At 45.4% G+C, this 19,911-nt stretch overlaps 1 protein-coding gene across 1 annotated transcript; it reads left to right on the plus strand.

Moving 5' to 3' along the window:
• The first annotated feature begins 1,975 nt into the window (after window positions 1–1,975).
• On the plus strand, window positions 1,976–19,894 carry Tmtc4 (Transmembrane O-mannosyltransferase targeting cadherins 4). The gene is made up of 5 exons (XM_065226224.1): window positions 1,976–2,122; window positions 2,196–2,685; window positions 3,017–3,114; window positions 3,174–4,211; window positions 19,417–19,894. Exons 1-5 carry the CDS (start codon window positions 2,069–2,071, stop codon window positions 19,852–19,854), a joined length of 2,118 nt encoding a protein of 705 aa, XP_065082296.1. The 5' UTR covers window positions 1,976–2,068; the 3' UTR covers window positions 19,855–19,894.
• Window positions 19,895–19,911: the final 17 nt, after the last annotated feature.

The following is a 19,911-nucleotide window of genomic DNA, read 5'->3' on the forward strand; positions in this document are numbered from 1 at the left end:
CTTCTGCTGCTGCTGCTTCTGCTGCTGCTGCTTCTGCTGATGTCCTTCGCTGCCAAAGTTAGTTACAAGAATGTCGTCAACGAGCTTAGATAGCTCATATTTATACCCTCCGTATTTTCTCCTCGTTTATCCAGCACTGCTTGCTTTGCCAGTATTTCGCCTCACATCTGTCATGCTTCACGCTAATTTAGTTCAACTCAAATAGAGTGTATCATTACTTGACACAACTCTCAAGTTTTTATATATTTATTTTAATATTATTATTTCACAACAACTATATCCACCACACAGACAAAGTTGACTAATTTCATTGAAGTTATGGAAAACTCAGATGAGCTCAACAAACTTCAAATAACTTCAGTAGAGTTCTCTAAATAACACTATTCTACATACAACATAGAAGTTCAGAGAGAAGTTCAGATAACTTCAGTTAAGCTCTGCTTCGGTAAGGAAAGTCCTATGCGTTCTGATGAACTCTGCCCTACTTCAGAGCGGTTTTACAAACTTTCTAATACTCTTACCAATTTCCTGTAAACTTCAGAGAGGCTATGCATAGTGCAGAGATTTTAATTTCTGGTCTATTCTGCGTGGTGTGAGATGTGACGTGGATCGCTGTCCTGGCGACGTAACATGTCACCTCAACCTTGGATATGATATTTGATGATCACTAGATTAAACTTGAAGTTCCCAAAATTGGGTTCAGAAATTTTTGATGTTCGAAGAATTTATCTGAAGTTCACTAAACAACTATGAAGTGCGCTGAACTTCTTTAGAGTTTAGAATACTCTTTTTGAAGATCACAGAACTACTCCGAAGGCGCTTTAAAGAGTTCCTATGCAATTTATGAATGATCTGATAACTTCAAGAGAAGTTCACTGATCTTTAAAGGAAGTTCTCTAAATTTTAAGCTCACAGTCCAAGGAACGCATAATGAGAAGTTCAGAGATTTTCCGAAGAGAAGTTCCGAGAAGTTGACAGAAGTTCAGAGAACGAATTCTGCCACAAACCCAACATCCCAGGTGTTCCTCGTGGAAGTACAGAGGACTCCTCGGTTTCCATCAAAGTGAATGTCACGTCAACACATTCCTACCCATTCCTTTCTTGACCTGCGTTCGGGCGCGGCCTGCGCTGGTATTGTCTAGTTTGAGATCACCAGATTTTACACATTGAGGATGATTGCTAGTCCCAAGCATCGTCTATTGGTTCTCTGTGTAGTTGCAGCTGATCTGGCAATAACAGAATAGCAACCGTGGGTGGTCAATCATGCTCAATATAGGGGAAGTCCATCGGTTATGGCAGTACTTAAAATTTGCTCCAGTTTTGGTATATGACCGATTCTTTACAATTTTACAAGATTCAAAATGACCGAGTTTTAACAAACATATGAATCATTGTCCATAACAAACAATTCGACAGTGAGCATGCATAAGGGCGAATACGCGATGATCGATTCTCTTCATCGATTTTCTCTTTGCATTGCTACAGCTAAGCGAAACAATTTTCTAGAATTTGTTCAATGCAGAGTAGTAACAGGTTGTATTGGCTATCAAAATCAACAGCAAACGCACCGAGAAACGTTAAATCTAGCGAGTTATTAACAAAAGAGAAAATCGACGAAGAGAATCGATCATCGCGTATAGGCCCTTATGCATGTTCACTGTCGATTTGTCGAATTATAATGTTCGAAAATTCCGCTGTTGTTAATCGTCTGATTTTCGAGAAGGTGTTTTTAAAAATTGTTTCCTGGTCTGTCAGAAATAAGTCTGGTACAATAGCATGTTTATTTGAAAATTTTCCATCTTTAAAATTTAAGTGAAAATTCACCAAATGGAACACAGGCTAAGTCTGGATCTGTGAAAGCATTTTTTTATCTTTCTACACACGTCTGTGCCGACTGGCAACTCTTCTCTCTTGCAAGATAAACATAAACAACACTCCGATGATAGCACTGAGCTGTCAATTAAAAGTTGTTTACGCGTCATGTTAGTGACCCTTCGAAAAAACTCCCACAGTAATTTAGCTAAACTATCACGTTTTTAACTAAACATACCATGCATATCATCGCAAGATGAACCTCAATCCAACCGTGCGGCTTTCCCCATCATTGCTGTTCATTGTTCGAGTAAGTAGCGAATTCTTTTCATTGAAAACATTGAACCGGCTTTCTATCACGTCCACAAATTCCCTCCAACCAGTACGGGCTGTTGCTGGTCCTATCGTTTCTGTGCTACTTCTTCACCCGGACCGGACACTTTGTCTTCGATGACTCGGTAGCGATCGTCAAGAATGCCGACGTTACCAATCCGCGCACGCCCTGGGAGGCCCTGCTTCGACACGACTTTTGGGGCGCCAATCTTACCGACAAGAAAAGCCACAAGTCGTTCCGACCGCTGACGGTGCTCAGCTTTCAGCAGGAAGCTCGCCTATTCGGATTGGATCCAACGCAGATGAAAACCACCAACTGGATGCTGCACACGGTGATTGGCCTATTGCTGCCCACGTTCTTCCAGGTGGTCAGCTGGAAGCGAAGGTGCGAGCCGTGGGGTGTGGAATACTGGTCTGCCGTGCTGTTTGTAGTACATCCGATCCATACGGAAGCGGTGGCCGGTATTGTTGGCCGGGCCGAGCTACTGACCGCCGTCGGATTTGTGCTGGCTGTGATAGTGTACGGTGGACTGATTGAAGGTAAGCTTTGGTTCGTTTCGAAGTGATTTAAAAATGAAAATTTTATTTTCAAATTTGAGTTCAGTAAAATTTGTTACAAGCAAAGCATTTAAATCCTCCACTAGGTACTTAAAATTAACTTAATTGATTAAAAAAAAACTGGTATGCTTTCTACTTAACCTAACCGAAAGTCTTACCGCCTAGTCCAGTAATCAGTCGTCAGAGGGGGTTTGAAACAAGAATTCGTCGGAATCTTCGATTTGGGAACTCGAATTGTGCCAAAATCATTCGTTTTAGAACTGCAATTGAACATGAATTGAGCATTTGATTAGTTTGAAATTTACCATTTCAGCTCACGTTTCTATTTTTAAGTACGTGCTAGTATTTTCAACAGTATTTATTTTAACCGCATTGTCTGTATTATGCAAGGAAACCGGAATCACCATCTTGGTTAGTGTGACAACTGTATTCACCCTTAAATTTATACTAAAACGGAACAACTCTTTTAGGCCACCTGTGCAGCCTTGGACGCGTTGACGCATATCAACCTGCAACGTCCCATCCGTACATTCCTGGACAACCGCCCACTTGTAAATCGCTCTATCATCCTGTTCCTTATGACCTGCACCCTTATCTACGCGCGTCTTCACGTCCAAAACTTCACCACCCCTCAATTTCGCGACAAAGATAACATCGTAGCGTTCAGCAAAGGTACGACCAAGGTCCTTTCCCAGAATTACCTCTACTGTTTGAACCTATGGCTGCTGCTGTGCCCCGATTGGCTCAGCTTCGATTGGGCACTGGAATCGATTCCACTGGTCAAATCACCCAGTGACTACCGAGTCACGTTCATTGTGATATTCTACGTCTTCCTGGTGGGACTGATCATCCGCAACCGACGTCAACCGCAAGTGCTGAAAGGACTTGCTTTAATGCTCATTCCATTCCTACCGGCTTCCGGAATCATTCGGGTTGGATTTGTGATTGCCGAACGGGTTCTCTACATCCCGTCGCTAGGGTTTTGCTATCTCGTTTCGTTCGGATTTGTAAGACTGTACGAGAAGCTAGACATTCGATGGATTCGGATAATGCTCGGAACAGGATTGCTGCTGGTTTGTGTGATATTCGTCCTCCGGACGGTGCAACGTTCTGCCGAATGGGCAACGGAACATATTCTGTTCCGATCGGGCCTCCGAGTGGTCCCGAACAATGCCAAAGTGCACTACAACATTGCCAAGCTGGCAACGGATCAAGGCGATAAGAAGACAGCATTTGCCTTTTACCATCAGGCACTGAAACTCTACCCGGAGTACGAAGTGGCCCACATGAATCTGGGAAATTTGTACAGCGACGCGAAGGACTACCAGCGGGCCTTGAGGCATCTGCAGAAGGCCATCCAGTATCATGAGGACTTTCACACGGCCTGGATGAATCTGGGCATTGTGCATGCAGCGTTGAAGAACCACAAGGAAGCACTGGTTAGCTACCAGCGAGCGCTGAAAGGCAAGAAGCACTACCCCAACTGTATGTTCAATTTGGGAAATTTGGTAAGTCTGCAACAATTTTGATTAAGTTTATACTGAGCATGTTGACCAGATTGCACGAGCTGATTGAAATATTTCATTCAAACAGAATTGTAACTGTTTAAAAGCGTTACTTTAACTTTTCCCCTCCAACAGATATGAGACTGATATGCGAATATAGGTAGTGAGTGATCACTATATGAAGGTCTCGTAACTTTGTCTGAAATTCGGTTTACTTTTGTAAAAGTATACTGATTCCTAATTTTTCAATAAGTATCCTAAAACACTGTGAAACATCAGCAACAGCATCTCAAAACATGCTGCAACAAACTAAAAAGTCCTGAAATATTCCCAAACATGTTTAAACCCTAACACTGTTCTATTGTATGAGAGCTGATAACATCAACGTTGTATGATACTACCTAACGCATCATAAAACAGGGAGCCAAGAACAAATTCTGTGAACGGTACTCGGCTATAGAGAAGGAAGTAAAGTGATCTTGAAGATGGGACAAGCAACCGTTGGTGGACTCCCAGAATGACAAAGGGGAGAAAACCGCAACAACTGGCGGTATTCGACTTCTCTGCGATATCTCACGAAGCCATGAGTGGAGCAAGGATGAACCAAAGGATGACTGTGACAGTTGCTTACCGACTACACTGACCAGTAGAAACTTTGGTTTGAGCACTTAGATCAACTTCTTCTAACAACCAATCAGCGAGCAACATCTCGGTATGAGCTAAGAGGCTCCATCATTGCAGGAGATAGAAGCATCTATCCGAAGCATAACATCTAACAAGGCCCCCGGGGTCTATCGCATTGCTGCAAAGATGCTCAAAGCTGATCCCATGCTATCCGCACAAATGTTAAATCCGTTATAATGTCATTTCTGGGACATTGCAGTTTTTCCGACAGTCTGAATGCAGGGCGTCATGGTGCAGGTCGCAAAGAAATGGGATCTGACTGTGTGCGACAATTGGCGAGGCATCATGTTACTGTGTATTGTTTTTAAAGTTCTGTGCAAAGTTATACTCAATCGGATTCAGGAGAAGATCGGCGAATGGGAGTAACCAACTGTCATAATGGCTGAGTTCTCCAGTTACAACCTCGCCTCCATCAACATCAACAATATCACGAACGGAACGAAAATTGACTCTCTTCGGACCTTTGTACGAACGCTGGAGCTAGATATCGTTTTCCTCCAGGAGGTGGAGAATGATCAGCTCTCTCTCCCTGGCTTCAACATTGTCTGCAATGTGGACCAGGCAAGGCGAGGAACGGCAATCGCGCTGAAAGACCACATTCAGTTCTCGCATGTGGAGAAGAGCCTGGATGGCCGCCTCATCGCTTTGAGGGTGCAAAACACGACTCTCTGTAATATCTATGCGCCATCGGGGACAGCTGCTCGTGCGGAAAGAGAGAGATTCTTCAACGGCACGATCGCATATTACCTTCGGCACAACACGCAACACGTCGTCCTCGCTGGCGATTTTAATTGCGTGCTTCGCCCGAGCGACTCCACGAGTTCAAACACAAGTCCGGCGCTCCGAGCGACCGTACGGCAGCTGCAGCTTCAAGACCTGTGGCTGATATGCGAATATGCACCCCCGCACCCACATACGTTACGCACAATGCGGCATCCAGGCTCGATCGCATGTATGTAAGCTATGGGCTTTGCGAGCATCTGCGAAGTGCTGCCACACACGTATGTTCGTTCACAGACCACAAAGCTCTTACAGCGCGAATTTGCCTTCCGCACCTCGGTCGTGAACAAGGACGTGGATTCTGGTCCCTCCGTCCTCATCTTTTGACTGCCGAAAACATCGATGATTTCCAAGTCCGGTGGCAGTTTTGGACCCGCCAACGGAGGAATTTCCCCAGCTGGATGGCATGGTGGATCTCATACGCGAAGCCAAAAATTAAATCGTTTTTCCGCTGGAAGTCAAGCGAAGCATTCAGCATCTTTAACGCTGAATACCAACGTATCTACGCGCAATTGAGGCTCGCGTATGATGGCTACTACCAAAATCCAGGCATGTTGACGACTATCAACCGTGTGAAAGCGAAAATGCTCACACTGCAGCGACGCTTCGCACAAAATTTCATTCGGATCAATGAAACATTCGTAGCTGGAGAGAGCATATCCACCTTCCAGTTGGGTGATAGACGACGTAAAAAAAAACAATAATCACAAAGCTGCAGAACGAGCGAGGAGAGCAGATTCAAGGCTCCCTGGAGATCGAGCAGCACATGCTCCGACACTTCAAGGACTTGTATGCGGCGGGGGAGACCAGGCAAGTTGGGGAGGAGATGTTTGAAACCGAGAGAGCAGTACCCGAGAACGACGAAGCTAACGCTGCTCTTGTGGCAGAGATCAGCATCAACGAATTGAAAAATGTCATCCGAACGTCACAAAAACGAAAATCGCCGGGTATCGATGGTCTACCGGTAGAGTTTTACCATCGAACTTTCGACATCATCTATCGAGAGCTCTACTTCGTCACCAATGAAGCTATGACGGATGAGCTACTTTCGGAATTTGCCGATGGCACTTTCGTACTGGTTAAAAAGAGAGGTAGCGATGGAACAGCGAGAGCATACCGTCCGATCAGCCTGCTCAACGTCGACTTCAAAATTCTCTCCCGCGTCATGAAGACCCGCCTGGAACACATTCTCCGGACACATCGAGTCCTGAGCGACGCGCAAAAATGTGCCAACACCGATCGATCCATCTTCCATGCCACGCTCTCGCTTAAGGATCGTATAGCACAACTAACCGCGAGAAAGCAAAAAGGGAAAATGATCTCTTTCGATCTCGACCACGCGTTCGATCGGGTCTCTCACGAGTTCCTGCATCGGACTCTTCTATCTCTGGGTTTCAACCAGGGTTTCGTCAGCTGGCTCTCTCGGATCGCTGCTGCGTCTTCCTCACGTCTGCTAGTGAATGGGCGCCTTTCACAGCCGTTCCGTATAGAGCGATCCGTACGGCAGGGAGACCCAATGTCGATGTTACTTTTCGTGCTTTATCTCCATCCCCTCCTCACACGGATAGAGCGAGTTTGTGGTGGTGACCTTTGCGTTGCATACGCCGACGACATCACGTTGATTGCAACCACAACACAAACAATAGACCGTATTTACCAGCTGTTCGGCAGTTTTGAGATAGTTGCCGGGGCAAAATTAAATCGGCAAAAAACAGTGGCTATCGATGTTGGATTCGTCAATGGGAACCCACTTGTAATACCAGGACTGCAGACGAAGGAGAATGTGAAGGTTCTGGGTGTTATATTCACCAACTCAGTGCGGCTGATGGTGAAGCAAAACTGGGATGCTTTAGTAGCCAGAATAACGCAACTTATTTGGTTGCATAACATGCGCTCCCTTACCCTGCAACAGAAGGTGATTTTGTTAAACACCTTTATTACAGCGAAGGTGTGGTATCTTTCGTCTGTAATACCACCACAGTGTGTTCACACGGCGAAACTGACAGCGACGATGGGAACATTCCTGTTTCGTGGGCTGCCCGCACGAATTCCAATGCAGCAGTTGGCACGTAGCAGAGACAAAGGTGGACTAAAGCTACAATTGCCAGCGATCAAATGCAAAGCGCTTCTCATCAACCGCCACCTGCAGGAGATCGATTCCATTCCCTTTTATCGTTCTCTTCTCTCCCAAAATATTCCTCCCCCTTCCGATCTTCCTTGTTTCAAACTGCTTTCTCAGCAGACTGCTTTGCTTCCACCCAACATCCAACAAAATCCCACCAGCGATCAAATTCATTGCCTCTATCTTGAGCAAACCGAACTGCCAAGGGTGGAACGGAACCAGCCAGGTCAAAATTGGAAAAAAAATCTGGACAAATATTTCGTCCAGAGGATTAACGTCGTGCCAACGCAGCGATCTCTACATGTTAATCAACGAGAAGACGGAGCACCGCAGACTAATGAACATTATCGGACGTGCAAATGATTCGAATTGTCAGCACTGCATGGTGTCTATTGAAACGCTACAGCACAAGTTCTGCGAGTGCCCTCGTATAGCTGCAGCATGGACGCACGTACAACGGAAAATAATTACGACTCTTGGCGGATGGCAACGACTTTCCTTCACCGAGTTGATACGACCAATCTTGGGCAACATTGTAGCAGCCAGAAGAAATGAAATTCTTAAATTGTTTATAAAATACATCAACTATATTAATGCAAATATTAATAACAGAATAGATGTAGGTGAACTAGAATTCCTTCTGAATTTAGAAGAGTAATATTTTTTACAAATTGAATGTGATATCTATTAGCTAAAAATAAACAAACTATATTTTACAAAAAAAAAAAAAAATCCCTGTATTTGGTTGTCTACCAAAAAGCTTTCGATCGACTCAATAACGAGAATCTGTGGGACGCCCTGAGGCGCAAGCAAGTCCCGCATAAAATCGTCAACATTAGCGAAGCGCAGCCCTAGTAAAAATAACCATAAAAGAGAGCTTAACAACGTGTTCGGGGTATCATCCAAACCATTTGTGGGATAGTTCACCCATCCGGGATACAGTTCGTTTATGGTATTTGTTTATTAGGGAGTGCGAGCACAGTTCTGCATAACTTGTCCGACCCTAAGAGAAGAGGTGGCGAAAATGAACCAAGAAAAGAGGAAGAAGCCAATTGTCACCTCTTCCTCTTAGCTGCTGATCCTCATAGTAATTGACGAGATCTTGGTAGCTGCAATTGATCGTGTAAAGAACCTTGGGCTACTTTGGCAGCCCACACGACCAATGAGAACGACCCAAATTTGAGTTTAGTGCAAGAACTCAGCGATGATTTGCGTCATGTTTTTCTGTGGAAAATCTCAAAAATTTATCGGAAATGGGGGAGGTAGCTCATCGATTCTTCCGGTTCGCCTCCTAGCATCGTGCTATAAGGTACCAGGCGATAACCAGGGTAGTTGATCAATAGCTTGATGACGTCATTTCGTTGGCGTCTGCTATGGGAAATTCTCATAGCAGGCGTTGACGATGGGACGTTGTCGAGTTGTTGAATAGCAACTATCGTGGTAACCTAGGTGGTAACTCACCGATTACCTGTCGATCTGCCAAATTTGGAAAGACGTCTGCATTGAATTGTCTCATATAATAATATTCCGCCCACTATATCACACGAAATTGCGAGTAGTTGAGTGGAATGGAGATAAGTTAAGCATTGGGTACAGGACCAAGTCTCCCCTGGGTGGTGCCAGAAGATGAGCGCAATAGAATCATCAAGTTGCCATAAGGCACGGAATGAGACTATTGCATGGCTGGGTAGTCAAAGTCTTCCATTCGTTAGTCATTTCAGGTGGATTAGAACAGGTTTAGGTTTAGGGTGGGCGTTGGCCAGATTTGGTTTCCTAAATAGGACCTAGATTATTTAATACACTAGTAACCTCAACTTCTGTCACAATGTTTCATTGTGACTAATCAACACTCAATGGGTAAAATATCAAATTTGCGGTAAATTTGAAAAAAGGGAACTTGGAGTGTAGAGTGCACTGTCCACTGGACGATTCTGAAGCCTGACCAAGTGAGTGGGTTACGGGTTTATTTGATTGTACGTCATTTCCAAGTTATATATAGATACATTCATACCATTGGCATTTTGTATTTGAGATAAGACAGAGACAGGATGCGGAGGGCCCGCTTAGGGGGAGCGTAACCCATGTTATGGCTTCCATTTATTAAATAGTTCAGATAGGCTGGAAATGATAGGTTCATGATGAGAAAATGTGCCATATGGTGCCCGTTCACTGATCAAAATTAGATTCAAATCGTCAGGCCCTGCCCTGGAATAAGGGAATTGACGATGATTTGTCAAGTTTCATTTTGCATTTGCATATAATTGTAAGTTTAGGTTTGCTTTTGTAATTGTAAGATAGATAGTTTGCCTCAATTGAAACATTGAGTTAAACATGACGAATCATACCTCTAAAATAGTAGTAGTTACAGTGCCGCATTATCTAACTTTTGTTTTGTTTGTTTACATATAACTAATACTAATACCTCCTTGTTTTCTCTCTAATTTGTCTACTATGTCCCACCATGAGAGATGAGCTACCGTACATGGTACACGCTCATATACACTCCCAAAATAGTATGCCGCAAGTAAGTATATCACAGAGGCAACTAAAGATCCAGAAACAAAAACCGAAAACGCTGAACGGCAGATTGGTTTACAGTGGTCGACCAGGGTGTGTGCTGATAAATTACAAAATTACAATTACATCATTATTCCATACATCAGCTTGAATTACGTTGATCGATATTACATTTTTTTTGCTGTGCACTACACCACCGGAGCCAGCAAAGTTCAACAATCCATCGTTGCTTATGCCTTTGTTGTCGTTTGGAACCAGCGAGGTAGGTGACGATTGTGCGTATTTCTCGCGTAAATTTTGAAAAGGGCCTAGCCTGAACAATACGTAAAGAGCAAATTGAAACATTGTACGTCGCGTGAAAGTGGAACTTAATGAAGGCCTAAGTACTTTTTCGTAGTTTTTAGTTTTCGGATTTGAAAGATCGTCGGTTACAGTGGCCTGCTTACTGAGCAGAAAAACGCGGTCCCAGGTCCTTACATATCAAAGAGATTTATAGTAAAATCGCTTGTGTATCGTGTATTTTGCGAAACTCGTTGTTGTCGTTGGTTCCGGGTTTGAATGGATACAAAAATTAGAGCAACGGTATTATGTGATATGAGGGGCTCGGTGGCCTTAGAGCAACCGTTTTTGCTTACTGAGCAGAACATCATGAGTCTAATCTCAGGCCCATCCACAATCAAGATTCGTCAATCGTTTTATTTGTTAATATGACTACATGGTAATAACAGCAACTCGGTGATTAAAAAGGTGCTCGTCTGCCTAGTGGCAAACGTTTTTGCTTACTGAGCAGAAGACCGTGGGTTTAGTCCCAAGCTCCTTCGCGTTATATGATCGTTAGGACATTAATTCAGCTTATCGTTTACCAAAACGAACCCTGCTGCAAACCCAACCCTCTTATCCAACATCCCAGTGATTCCTCGTGGAAGTGCAGAGGTGTTCTCGGCTTCCATCAAAGCGAGTGTCATGTCAACACAATCCTTCCCATTCCTTTCTTGACCTGTGTTCGGGCGCGGCCGGCGCTGGTATTGCCTAATTTAAGATCACCAGTTTTTACACATTGAGGATGATTGCTAGTCCCAAGCATCGTCTATTGGTTCTCTGTGTAATTACAGCTGATCTGGCAATAACAGAGTAGCAACCGTGGGCGGTCAATCAAGCTCAAGCTTAAGCTCAAGGAAAATCTCAAAAATTTATCGGAAAATGAGAAGTCGTCCGGGAAGCCGAAGAGGAAGGAAAAGGCCAACGTCGCTGGGTCCGGAGTGGCGTTTGTAACGGAGTCGGACGGTGAAGCGAAGCGTGACGATGGGAATCTGAGTCAGTTCTGGTGGATTCTCGATTCAGGCACCTCCGAACACATGGTGCAGTCAGTGGATTGCCTTCGAGACGTGGTGAAGCTGGACAATCCGGTGCCAATCGTGGTGGCCTCCGGGAAGGTCGTGTACAGCTATCACTCTGGCACGGTAAGCATGGTCTCGATGGTCGGAAAGCTTAAAATCAACAGCGTGGTGAACGACGTCCTGTACGTGCCGGAACTGCAGTACAACCTGTTTTCCATTCGGAGCATCGGCAAGCTTGGGATGCGTGTGACGTTTGGAGGTGATGCTGTGGAAATCAACTGGTAAATTGTCCGGCAAGCTATACGTGCTGAACGCCACCGTGAAGCGTGGACCAGTAGATGGAGCGCTGGTAGTCTTGCCGGTGAACGAGTACGAGCTGTGGCATCGGAGGTTCGGCCACATTGGCAAGAGTGGTCTAAAGACTCTGGTGCGCAACGAGATGGTCAACGGCATGGTGCTGAGGAAGGACGCATTTCAAGAGAACGAAGTGTGCGAACCTTGTGTGCTTGGGAAGCATGCGAGACAGCCAGAGATCCAACAAGCCGTTGGAGCTGGTACACAGCGACGTGTGCGGTTTCCTGACCCCGACAGCCTGGAACGGAAAAAGGTATTTCGTTACATTCACCGACGATTTTACCCATTTTAGCGCCGTATACATCCTTGCGGCGAAAAATGAGGTACTGGAGGTCTTCAAGCATTACGCGAGCATGGCTGAGGGGCATTTCGACAGCAAGATCCGTCGCCTTAGGTGCGACAACGGCGGAGAATACGTCGGCAACGAGTTCCAGCAGTACTGCCGAGACCGTGGAATGCTAGTGGAGTACACCGTTCCATACACGCCACAGCAAAACTGGACGATCCTGGACAAAGCGAGGGCGATGGTTCAAGATTCTGGCCTACCGAAGAACCTTTGGGGCGAAGCAGTTCAAGCGGCGGTGTACATCGTAAATCGGAGCCCGACGATGGCGTTGAACAAGAAGACGCCGTACGAGATGTGGTACGGGCACAACCTCAGACGTGTCCAAACTCCGCATCTGGGGGAGCAAGGCCTACAGATTCATTCCCATGGAGAAGCTAGACGCGCGTAGCCAGGTATGTTACTTCGTGGGCTACGGTACGAACGGGTATCGTTTGTGGGACAGCCACAAGCAGAAGGTGTTTCTTGCTCGTGACGTCATCGTGAATGAATCAAGGTATACGTCGACCAGTGAAGAACCTGTGAAAAATGTCAAAGACGACGAAGCGCAACCGGTTTGGACCCGACCGGAATCGCAGGCGGTGGTCCCAGATGAACCAGTAGTTGCAATTGAGCCAGTAAATAAACAAGTTGATCCTCCAAACGACGACTAGGATGAGGACAACGATGAAACACTGGTGGAAGAAGAGGTTAACCCGAGAAGAAGCGTACGTGTACGGAAGGCCCCGGCAAAGTTGGGCGACTACTCGTGCCTGGCGTACGCGTTGAATGCGGAGAACTACGTGCAGAACCTACCGGACACCATTGAAGGGATGAAGTCGCGAGAGGATTGGCCGCGGTGGCGTGAAGCCATTGAGGACGAACTAAAATCACTAGCTGAAAACAATACCTGGGAGCTGGTGGATCTACCGTCGGGACGAAAACCGGTGGATTGCAAATGGGTGTTCAAGCTGAAGATGACGCCGGATGGCAACGTAGACAAGCACAAGGCGAGATTGGTTGCCAAAGGATTCACGCAGCGGTATGGATATGATTACTCTGAAACCTACGCTCCGGTGGTGAAGATGTCGACGGTTCGAATGGTGCTGGGATTGGCAAACCAGGAAAATTTGCTGATCCACCAAATGGACGTCCGGACGGCGCTCTTGAACGGTCATCTCTCGGAGGAGATCTACATGCGCGAACCTCCAGGATTTGAGGAGGGGGATCGAGTCTGTAAGCTAAACAAATCCATCTACGGTTTGAAGCAGGCATCGAAGGCGTGGAACGACTATTGTCACGAGTTTGCAACCCGGATCGGCTTTCGCAGGTCCGAGAGTGACAGCTGCCTGTACGTATGTGAGCGTGATGGTGAGAAGGTGTTACTGCTGCTGTATGTCGATGATATCCTCGTCGTCTCTCGTTCCTTGGGTGTCATCGGTACCATCAAGAACCTGCTGAAGTCGGAGTTCTCGATGCAGGACATAGGCGAAGCGAAGATGTTCCTGGGATTGAAGATTAACCGGGACGTGTTGTCGGGACGAATGCGACTAAGTCAGGAACACTACACGAAATCGATCCTGAAGCGATTCGAAATGGAGAAGTGCAAGCCCGTATCAACTCCCATGGAAGCGGGTCTGCAACTTGTGAAGAACGACACGGACGAGAAGCTGGAGAAGCCATACCGGGAGCTGATAGGTTGCCTCACCTATTTGATGGTGACGTCCAGACCAGATCTCAGCGCAACGGTGAATTACTTCAGTCAGTTCCAGAGCAATCCATCCGAAGATCACTGTGTGCACGCCAAGCGGATTTTGCGGTATCTGCAGGGGACAGCTTGTTAAGGAAGCAACCTCTATCAGTAAGCAGCCCTATTTTTATTTCACGCAGTGTGCTTGAGGTGTTCACTTTATTATTACCGGTACTATCATTAGTGTATAAAACTAGAGTCGGTGTATAATGAGTCACGCCAAGAGTGAAGCCAAGTCTACCTATTGAACCGTCAAACCGGCTACCTATCGGGCAAAGAAAACAAACATTACGATGCTATGAAAGGTCCACGAAAGGTATTGCAATAAAATATAAAATATAATCGAAGAAATGAGCATACACACGCAGTGAGCATTAAACTGTCATGTGAAACGTTCGGTAATGATCAGTAATGAGAATTTATACTATTTTTTGTTAAGATAATTTGACAAAATCACTGATATAATGATTTATTACAGCCGCATGTTTTTTTCTCTCGCTAGAAGTCATTTGAAGTTGTTGTAGAAGTCCTCTGTTGCCAAGTGAAAATAATGGGAATCTTTCGAAAACCGTGATGCGAGTTCAACTGTTTTTCTCTTGGCGTGACTCATTATACACCGACTCTATATAAAACTAACTCTAAATACAAAACACGTTGTTCTTTTGCTCTCTTTAAATAATTATTGTTTCGTGAGTTTCTTGTGTCCATCCGAAAACCATTTCAGGTTTTGGACCCAGAACGTTTTCAGCATCATCGGAAAATATCGGTCGAAGTGGTTTGCGCGATGGAAGAAGAGAAATCGGAACGGCTCTTTCTGCCTCTATTTGACGGCACTAACTATTCCGCGTGGAAGTTCTGGATGGAAATCCTTTTGGAAGAACACGAGCTCGTGGAGTGTGTTCGCACTCTCGCTAGTGAAGTGCAGGAACTGAAGGATGCGGAAGGTGACAGTGCCGAAGTGAAGAGAGGAAAAGCTGCTGAACGGGAAAAGCGAGCGAAACGTGACCGGCTTCTGGTATCTCGGATCCATGACTCGCAGCTCGAGTACATCCGAGATAAACAATATTACGGCGAGTGTTCGAGCGGCGGAGCATCGCGAGTCGGATGCATCTTAAGCCTAGTATACAGATCGAAGCGAAACGAAAATTGAAGCACGCGAAAAATCATGAAATTTCGCTAGCGAAAAAGGTTGCGAAAAAATGTTTGTGGAACATTTTCCAGTTTCCTTTTTTCGCAGTTTACAGTTCATGTGAAACGAAATCGGTCAGTTTACACCTCCGGTGAAGTGAAAATCTGACAGATACGCTCTTTCTCGAAACGTCAACTTTTCGCTTACCTGCTGCTCTGAGTGGTGCGAAGTGAAATTTTCTTCATGTTGGTAGTGTTGAAATAAACGTTTCATCACCGTCGGTTGGTAGAGAGAAGTGTCAAACGGCTTTTTGTGCAGAGCCGATTCGTGACTTTGTGATTGTTTGTTGACATTGTTCATAGCTGGAGTTTTTACGGAGTGGAATAAAATTCAGAATGAAGTGTTTTGCTCACTTATTTGTATAAATTGTTGCAAATCAGATGCAAATTTAATGTGGCCGACGATATCTATGGAAGTGCTGTTGAAAGTCCCTGGGAACTCCAATGGCACAATTTGACTTCCCTCCAAATCGTGTGAAACTCGAACATGAAAACTCTATAGAACCCCCGTAGAACCTCGCTGGCAGCAACTAAAATATCCACTGAAACCTCTTCTGTCGCGGGAAAAATCTGTTGAAATTTCCTGGAACTTTTGTACTATCATCACAAATCTCCTTAGAACGTTCTCCGAAGTCACAGTCGTTCCTGAGCGAAAAAAATCGGAGGGGTTTTTTTCAGTGCAGGAGTCTACTTTGGTCCAAAATACGCAATAATACTGTTATTTTTAATTGTTTGAGTCGTTTCGAATCACGTTTTTAAAAAGATCAAAAACATTACTGAAAAATATTTATTTTTTATTTTGGACGATAACAATACTTCTATCTATTTCAACGAACCACAATGATAAAAAAGTGGTTCGATTTGACAGCTCGAAAGTGGTTCAATTTTGAGGTCCGTCTTCGCACCACTCAGCTGCTGCTCTTTTCGCTAGCGCTGCATGCGCGAAAAAAAATGAACGTAAGCGAAAAAGATACGATCCACAAAATAAGATTTCGCTGGATCGTATCTGTTTACAGTTCAAAGCGAAGCGAAATATTTGCCAATTGCGTTTTTCGCGCAGGTGAAAAATGTAGTATTTTGTATAAGATTTTCGCTTCGCTTGGATCTCTATACAGGCCTTTAAGCGAAAGATGTTGACCATGCATTTCGACGGAGGAAATTTGCAGCAGCACTTTCTTCAGTTTGACAAACTCGTCCGGAAATACCGTGCGACAGGTGCCGAGCTGGAAGAGGTCGATGTCATCTGCCACCTTTTGCTGACTATCGGGTCATCGTACTCGACTGTGGTGACAGCGCTTGAGACGATGCCTGAGGAAAATCTGTCGCTGGAATTCGTGAAGTGCCGGTTGCTGGATGAGGAGACGAAGCGAAAAGGTGTGGAATCGTGCACCCCATTCAGCGAGCAAACTGCTTTCGCTGGCTCACAATGGCAGCCAAAGAAGCCGATCAAATGTTTTGGCTGTAAGAAAGACGGGCACAAGATGTCGGAGTGTCCGGTGAAGAAGGAGAAGAAGAAATCAGGTGATCGTAAGTCAAAAGCGCATTTAACTGATGGTCGTCGGTGTGAGCAGAGGAAACAAAGGTCCGGACCGTTCCGGTCGTATACGGTGGTATATCGATTCCGGCTGCTCAGATCACCTTGTGAACGACAAGGCACTCTTCGATGAACTCAAACCGTTGCGCAATCCGGTTGATATAGTAATTGCAAAGGACGGCGAATCGATCGTGGCCAGGTATTCCGGCACGGTGAAGGTAATTTCCAGCGTTAACGGTAAGCACATTGAGTGTACAATAAAAAACGTTTTATTTGTACCTGAGCTTCGTTGCAACTTGTTCTCAGTTATGAGAATTGACGAAGCAGGTATGCGTGTGGTGTACGTAGGAGGAAACGTGAAAATTTACCGTGGCTCAGAAATCGACAGTTGGTTGTGACGCGAGTGAATCGTTGCTAACGTGCGGTCGTATTTCAAAGGACATGGAGCTGTGGCACCGGCGTTACGGACATCTGAATGCTAAAAGCCTTGATCAACTGTTTCGTGGTGAGATGGTTACTGGAGTGAAACTCCCGGGTGGTTCTGGAGACAATAAACGTGTTATTGTGTGTGAGCCGTGCGTCTTGGGGAAACAGACTCGGAAGCCGTTCATGGTACGCGAAACGAAACGGTCGTCGCGAGTTCTCGAAATAATACATTCGGACGTGTGCGGGCCGGTGACGCCAATTGGGCTGGACGATGTGAAGTATTTTGTAACTTTCATCGATGACTGGTCACATTTTGCGATGGTATTTTTGATTGAATCGAAGGACGAAGTGTTTGAACAGTTTCGGAATTTCGAGGCTCTAGTGACGGCTAAATTCGGGACAAAGATTAGTCGCCTACGTTGCGATAACGGTGGGGAATACCGCTGCAAGCAACTTGAGCGCTATTGTAAGCAGAGAGGTATCCAGGTGCTCTAAATACAAAACACGTTGTTCTTTTGCTCTCTTTAAATAATTATTGTTTCGTGAGTTTCTTGTGTCTATCCGAAAACCATTTCACAGCTGACCACGGACTGGTGTACGACCGGTCGACCGGTCCCATCCGGCAAGTGACTGGCTATGCGGACGCGAACTGGGCTACGGATATCAACGACAGGCGTTCGGTTTCGGGAATCCTGTTCAAGCTGTACGGAGTCACAGTCTGTTGGAGTACCAGGAAGCAGAGCACCGTATCCTTGTCGTCGACCAAAGCGGAATGTTCCGCTCTAGCAGACGCAGCGTGCGAGGCCATTTGGATCGGCAAGGTCTTGAAGGATTTGGGGGTGCTCGAACCGCAGCCGCCACTTTTATATGAAGATAATCAATCAACCATTGCTATCATGGAATCAGCCGGACTTTCCAAACACTTGTCAAGATGGTGGAGTTTCGTAGCATCAGATTCCTCCGGGTACTTGTTCATGACAGCGGTGAATATGGCCTTGAACTTGAACCAATTCTCAGCCTTGCCATCGAACGTTGGCAGCGGGGTGTGAAGCAGCGGCGATGATTGAACTCGTACTGCCTGTTGCTGCACAGGTAATGGTACAGGAACGATGTTGGCTTCACGTTTGACCGCTTCTAACAATCTGCATAAAGTTGCTCTTACCTCGTTATGCAGATCCTCGAACTCGACGTACTTTGCCTCCTGTTCTTCAGCATTTCCTGGTGCTAGAGCGTAAATCCTATTCTGGAAGGTATTAAACTCTTCGTAAGCAGCGTCAACCGCTTTGAGATGCGTTTGTAGTAGAAATTCATCTGGAACAGTATGTTTCTGTTCAGCCCGTTGTAGCACATTCTTGATTCGTGTAACCTTGCCTTTTACGGCTCTGCTGCTGAACGAGAGCTTGAAATTCTTCCGCCATTTTCTTTTTCCGCTAGTTTTTTGCCTGTACCCGCTTCTGCTCTCCGACTGGTGTGCTGAACACCTCTCAATCCGGATCCTTTACAGGAGTAAGTATTCACTTCCGACCATGTACCATGTACCGCGAAAATACTTCGAAAATCCGGCAACGTAGGACCAAAGTGTCGTAGACGTAGTAGTAGAAACGCGTGGACTGTACTTGTACGTTTTGTTTATTCTGGTTGATTTTAGAAAGGTACAAAAAGATGTGTACGAAGGATTTTTGATTTCCTGTAGATTGAGAAGTAGAAAAAAAGAGCAAAAGAAAAATTCTATAAATTTAGTTCAGTGTTATACATTTCTTCACTGCATCTGTCGTCATCTGTGACGGAACAAGTCACGTGATTTTTGCCAAATGTTGACAAATTCGTAAAAAAAAGTAACTGTTTTCGTTGTCCATAAAATCTAAATCCTGGATAATTTTAGTAATGTCCTACACATTTAATTTTGTTTGAAAATTGCCAGCCCGAAAGATTTCCTCCTGGTTGGCAATACTGTGCATTTTTTACTGACTAGACTATCTGATGGTCCAGTCTTTTGTCAAACTTCGTGAATGAAAAATTTGCCCATTTTCAGTGTTTGCCAGAATTGGATTTACTGATTTTAAGGAGATAGATACGCATGATATTGGATAGAATTCCATTTCTAACCTGTCTTTCCAATGGCAAATTATCAATCTGGTCAATTGTTTTAAAAAATCGATACACATTCAAATAACCTCAATATCCATCCTTCCAGTACAACGACATGGGAAACCACACGCTAGCCCTGGCCACGTGGAACGAAACCGTTCGCCAGGACCCGAGGCACGTCAAGGCGTGGAACAACATGATCAACGTGTACGACAATGGCAACCTGCACGATCAGGTGCTCGTTATAACTGCCCGGGCCTTAGCCCATCTACCGGACCACCCGAACCTGCTGGCAGCCCGCGCAATCGCCCTCGCTAAAATGGGAAACTTTGCGGAAGCGGAGAAAATCTACAGCGATCTCATTGTCAAACATCCGGGCGAGGAGAAGTACCTGCAGAACATGGGTGTCCTCTATCATCGCTGGCGAAAGTTGGATCAAGCCGAACGGATGTACCGGGAAGCGTTGAAGATCAACCCCCGCTCGGAGATGGCAAGGAATAATCTCTCAAAGCTGCTGTCTTCCCGGCAGAAGCGAAGCAATTGAATTTGAACGTGTACGTATGTTTTAACCTCGAACAATTATACTCGAAAAGTCGTTTTT

This window comes from Ochlerotatus camptorhynchus, unplaced genomic scaffold, assembly GCF_037179485.1.
Source record: "Ochlerotatus camptorhynchus isolate MF236.1 unplaced genomic scaffold, CSIRO-AGI_Acam_v1.1 ptg000247l, whole genome shotgun sequence".
NCBI classification, from domain to species: Eukaryota; Metazoa; Arthropoda; class Insecta; order Diptera; family Culicidae; genus Ochlerotatus; species Ochlerotatus camptorhynchus.

Excerpts from the sequence above, each read along its gene's own strand:
- Tmtc4 (XM_065226224.1), top strand. The coding sequence starts at position 2,069 with ATGAACCTCAATCCAACCGTGCGGCTTTCCCCATCATTGCTGTTCATT. Across the intron at positions 2,123-2,195 it reads CATTGCTGTTCATTGTTCGA|TACGGGCTGTTGCTGGTCCT; the intron begins GTAAGTAGCGAA and ends CCCTCCAACCAG. Across the intron at positions 2,686-3,016 it reads GTACGGTGGACTGATTGAAG|CTCACGTTTCTATTTTTAAG; the intron begins GTAAGCTTTGGT and ends TTACCATTTCAG.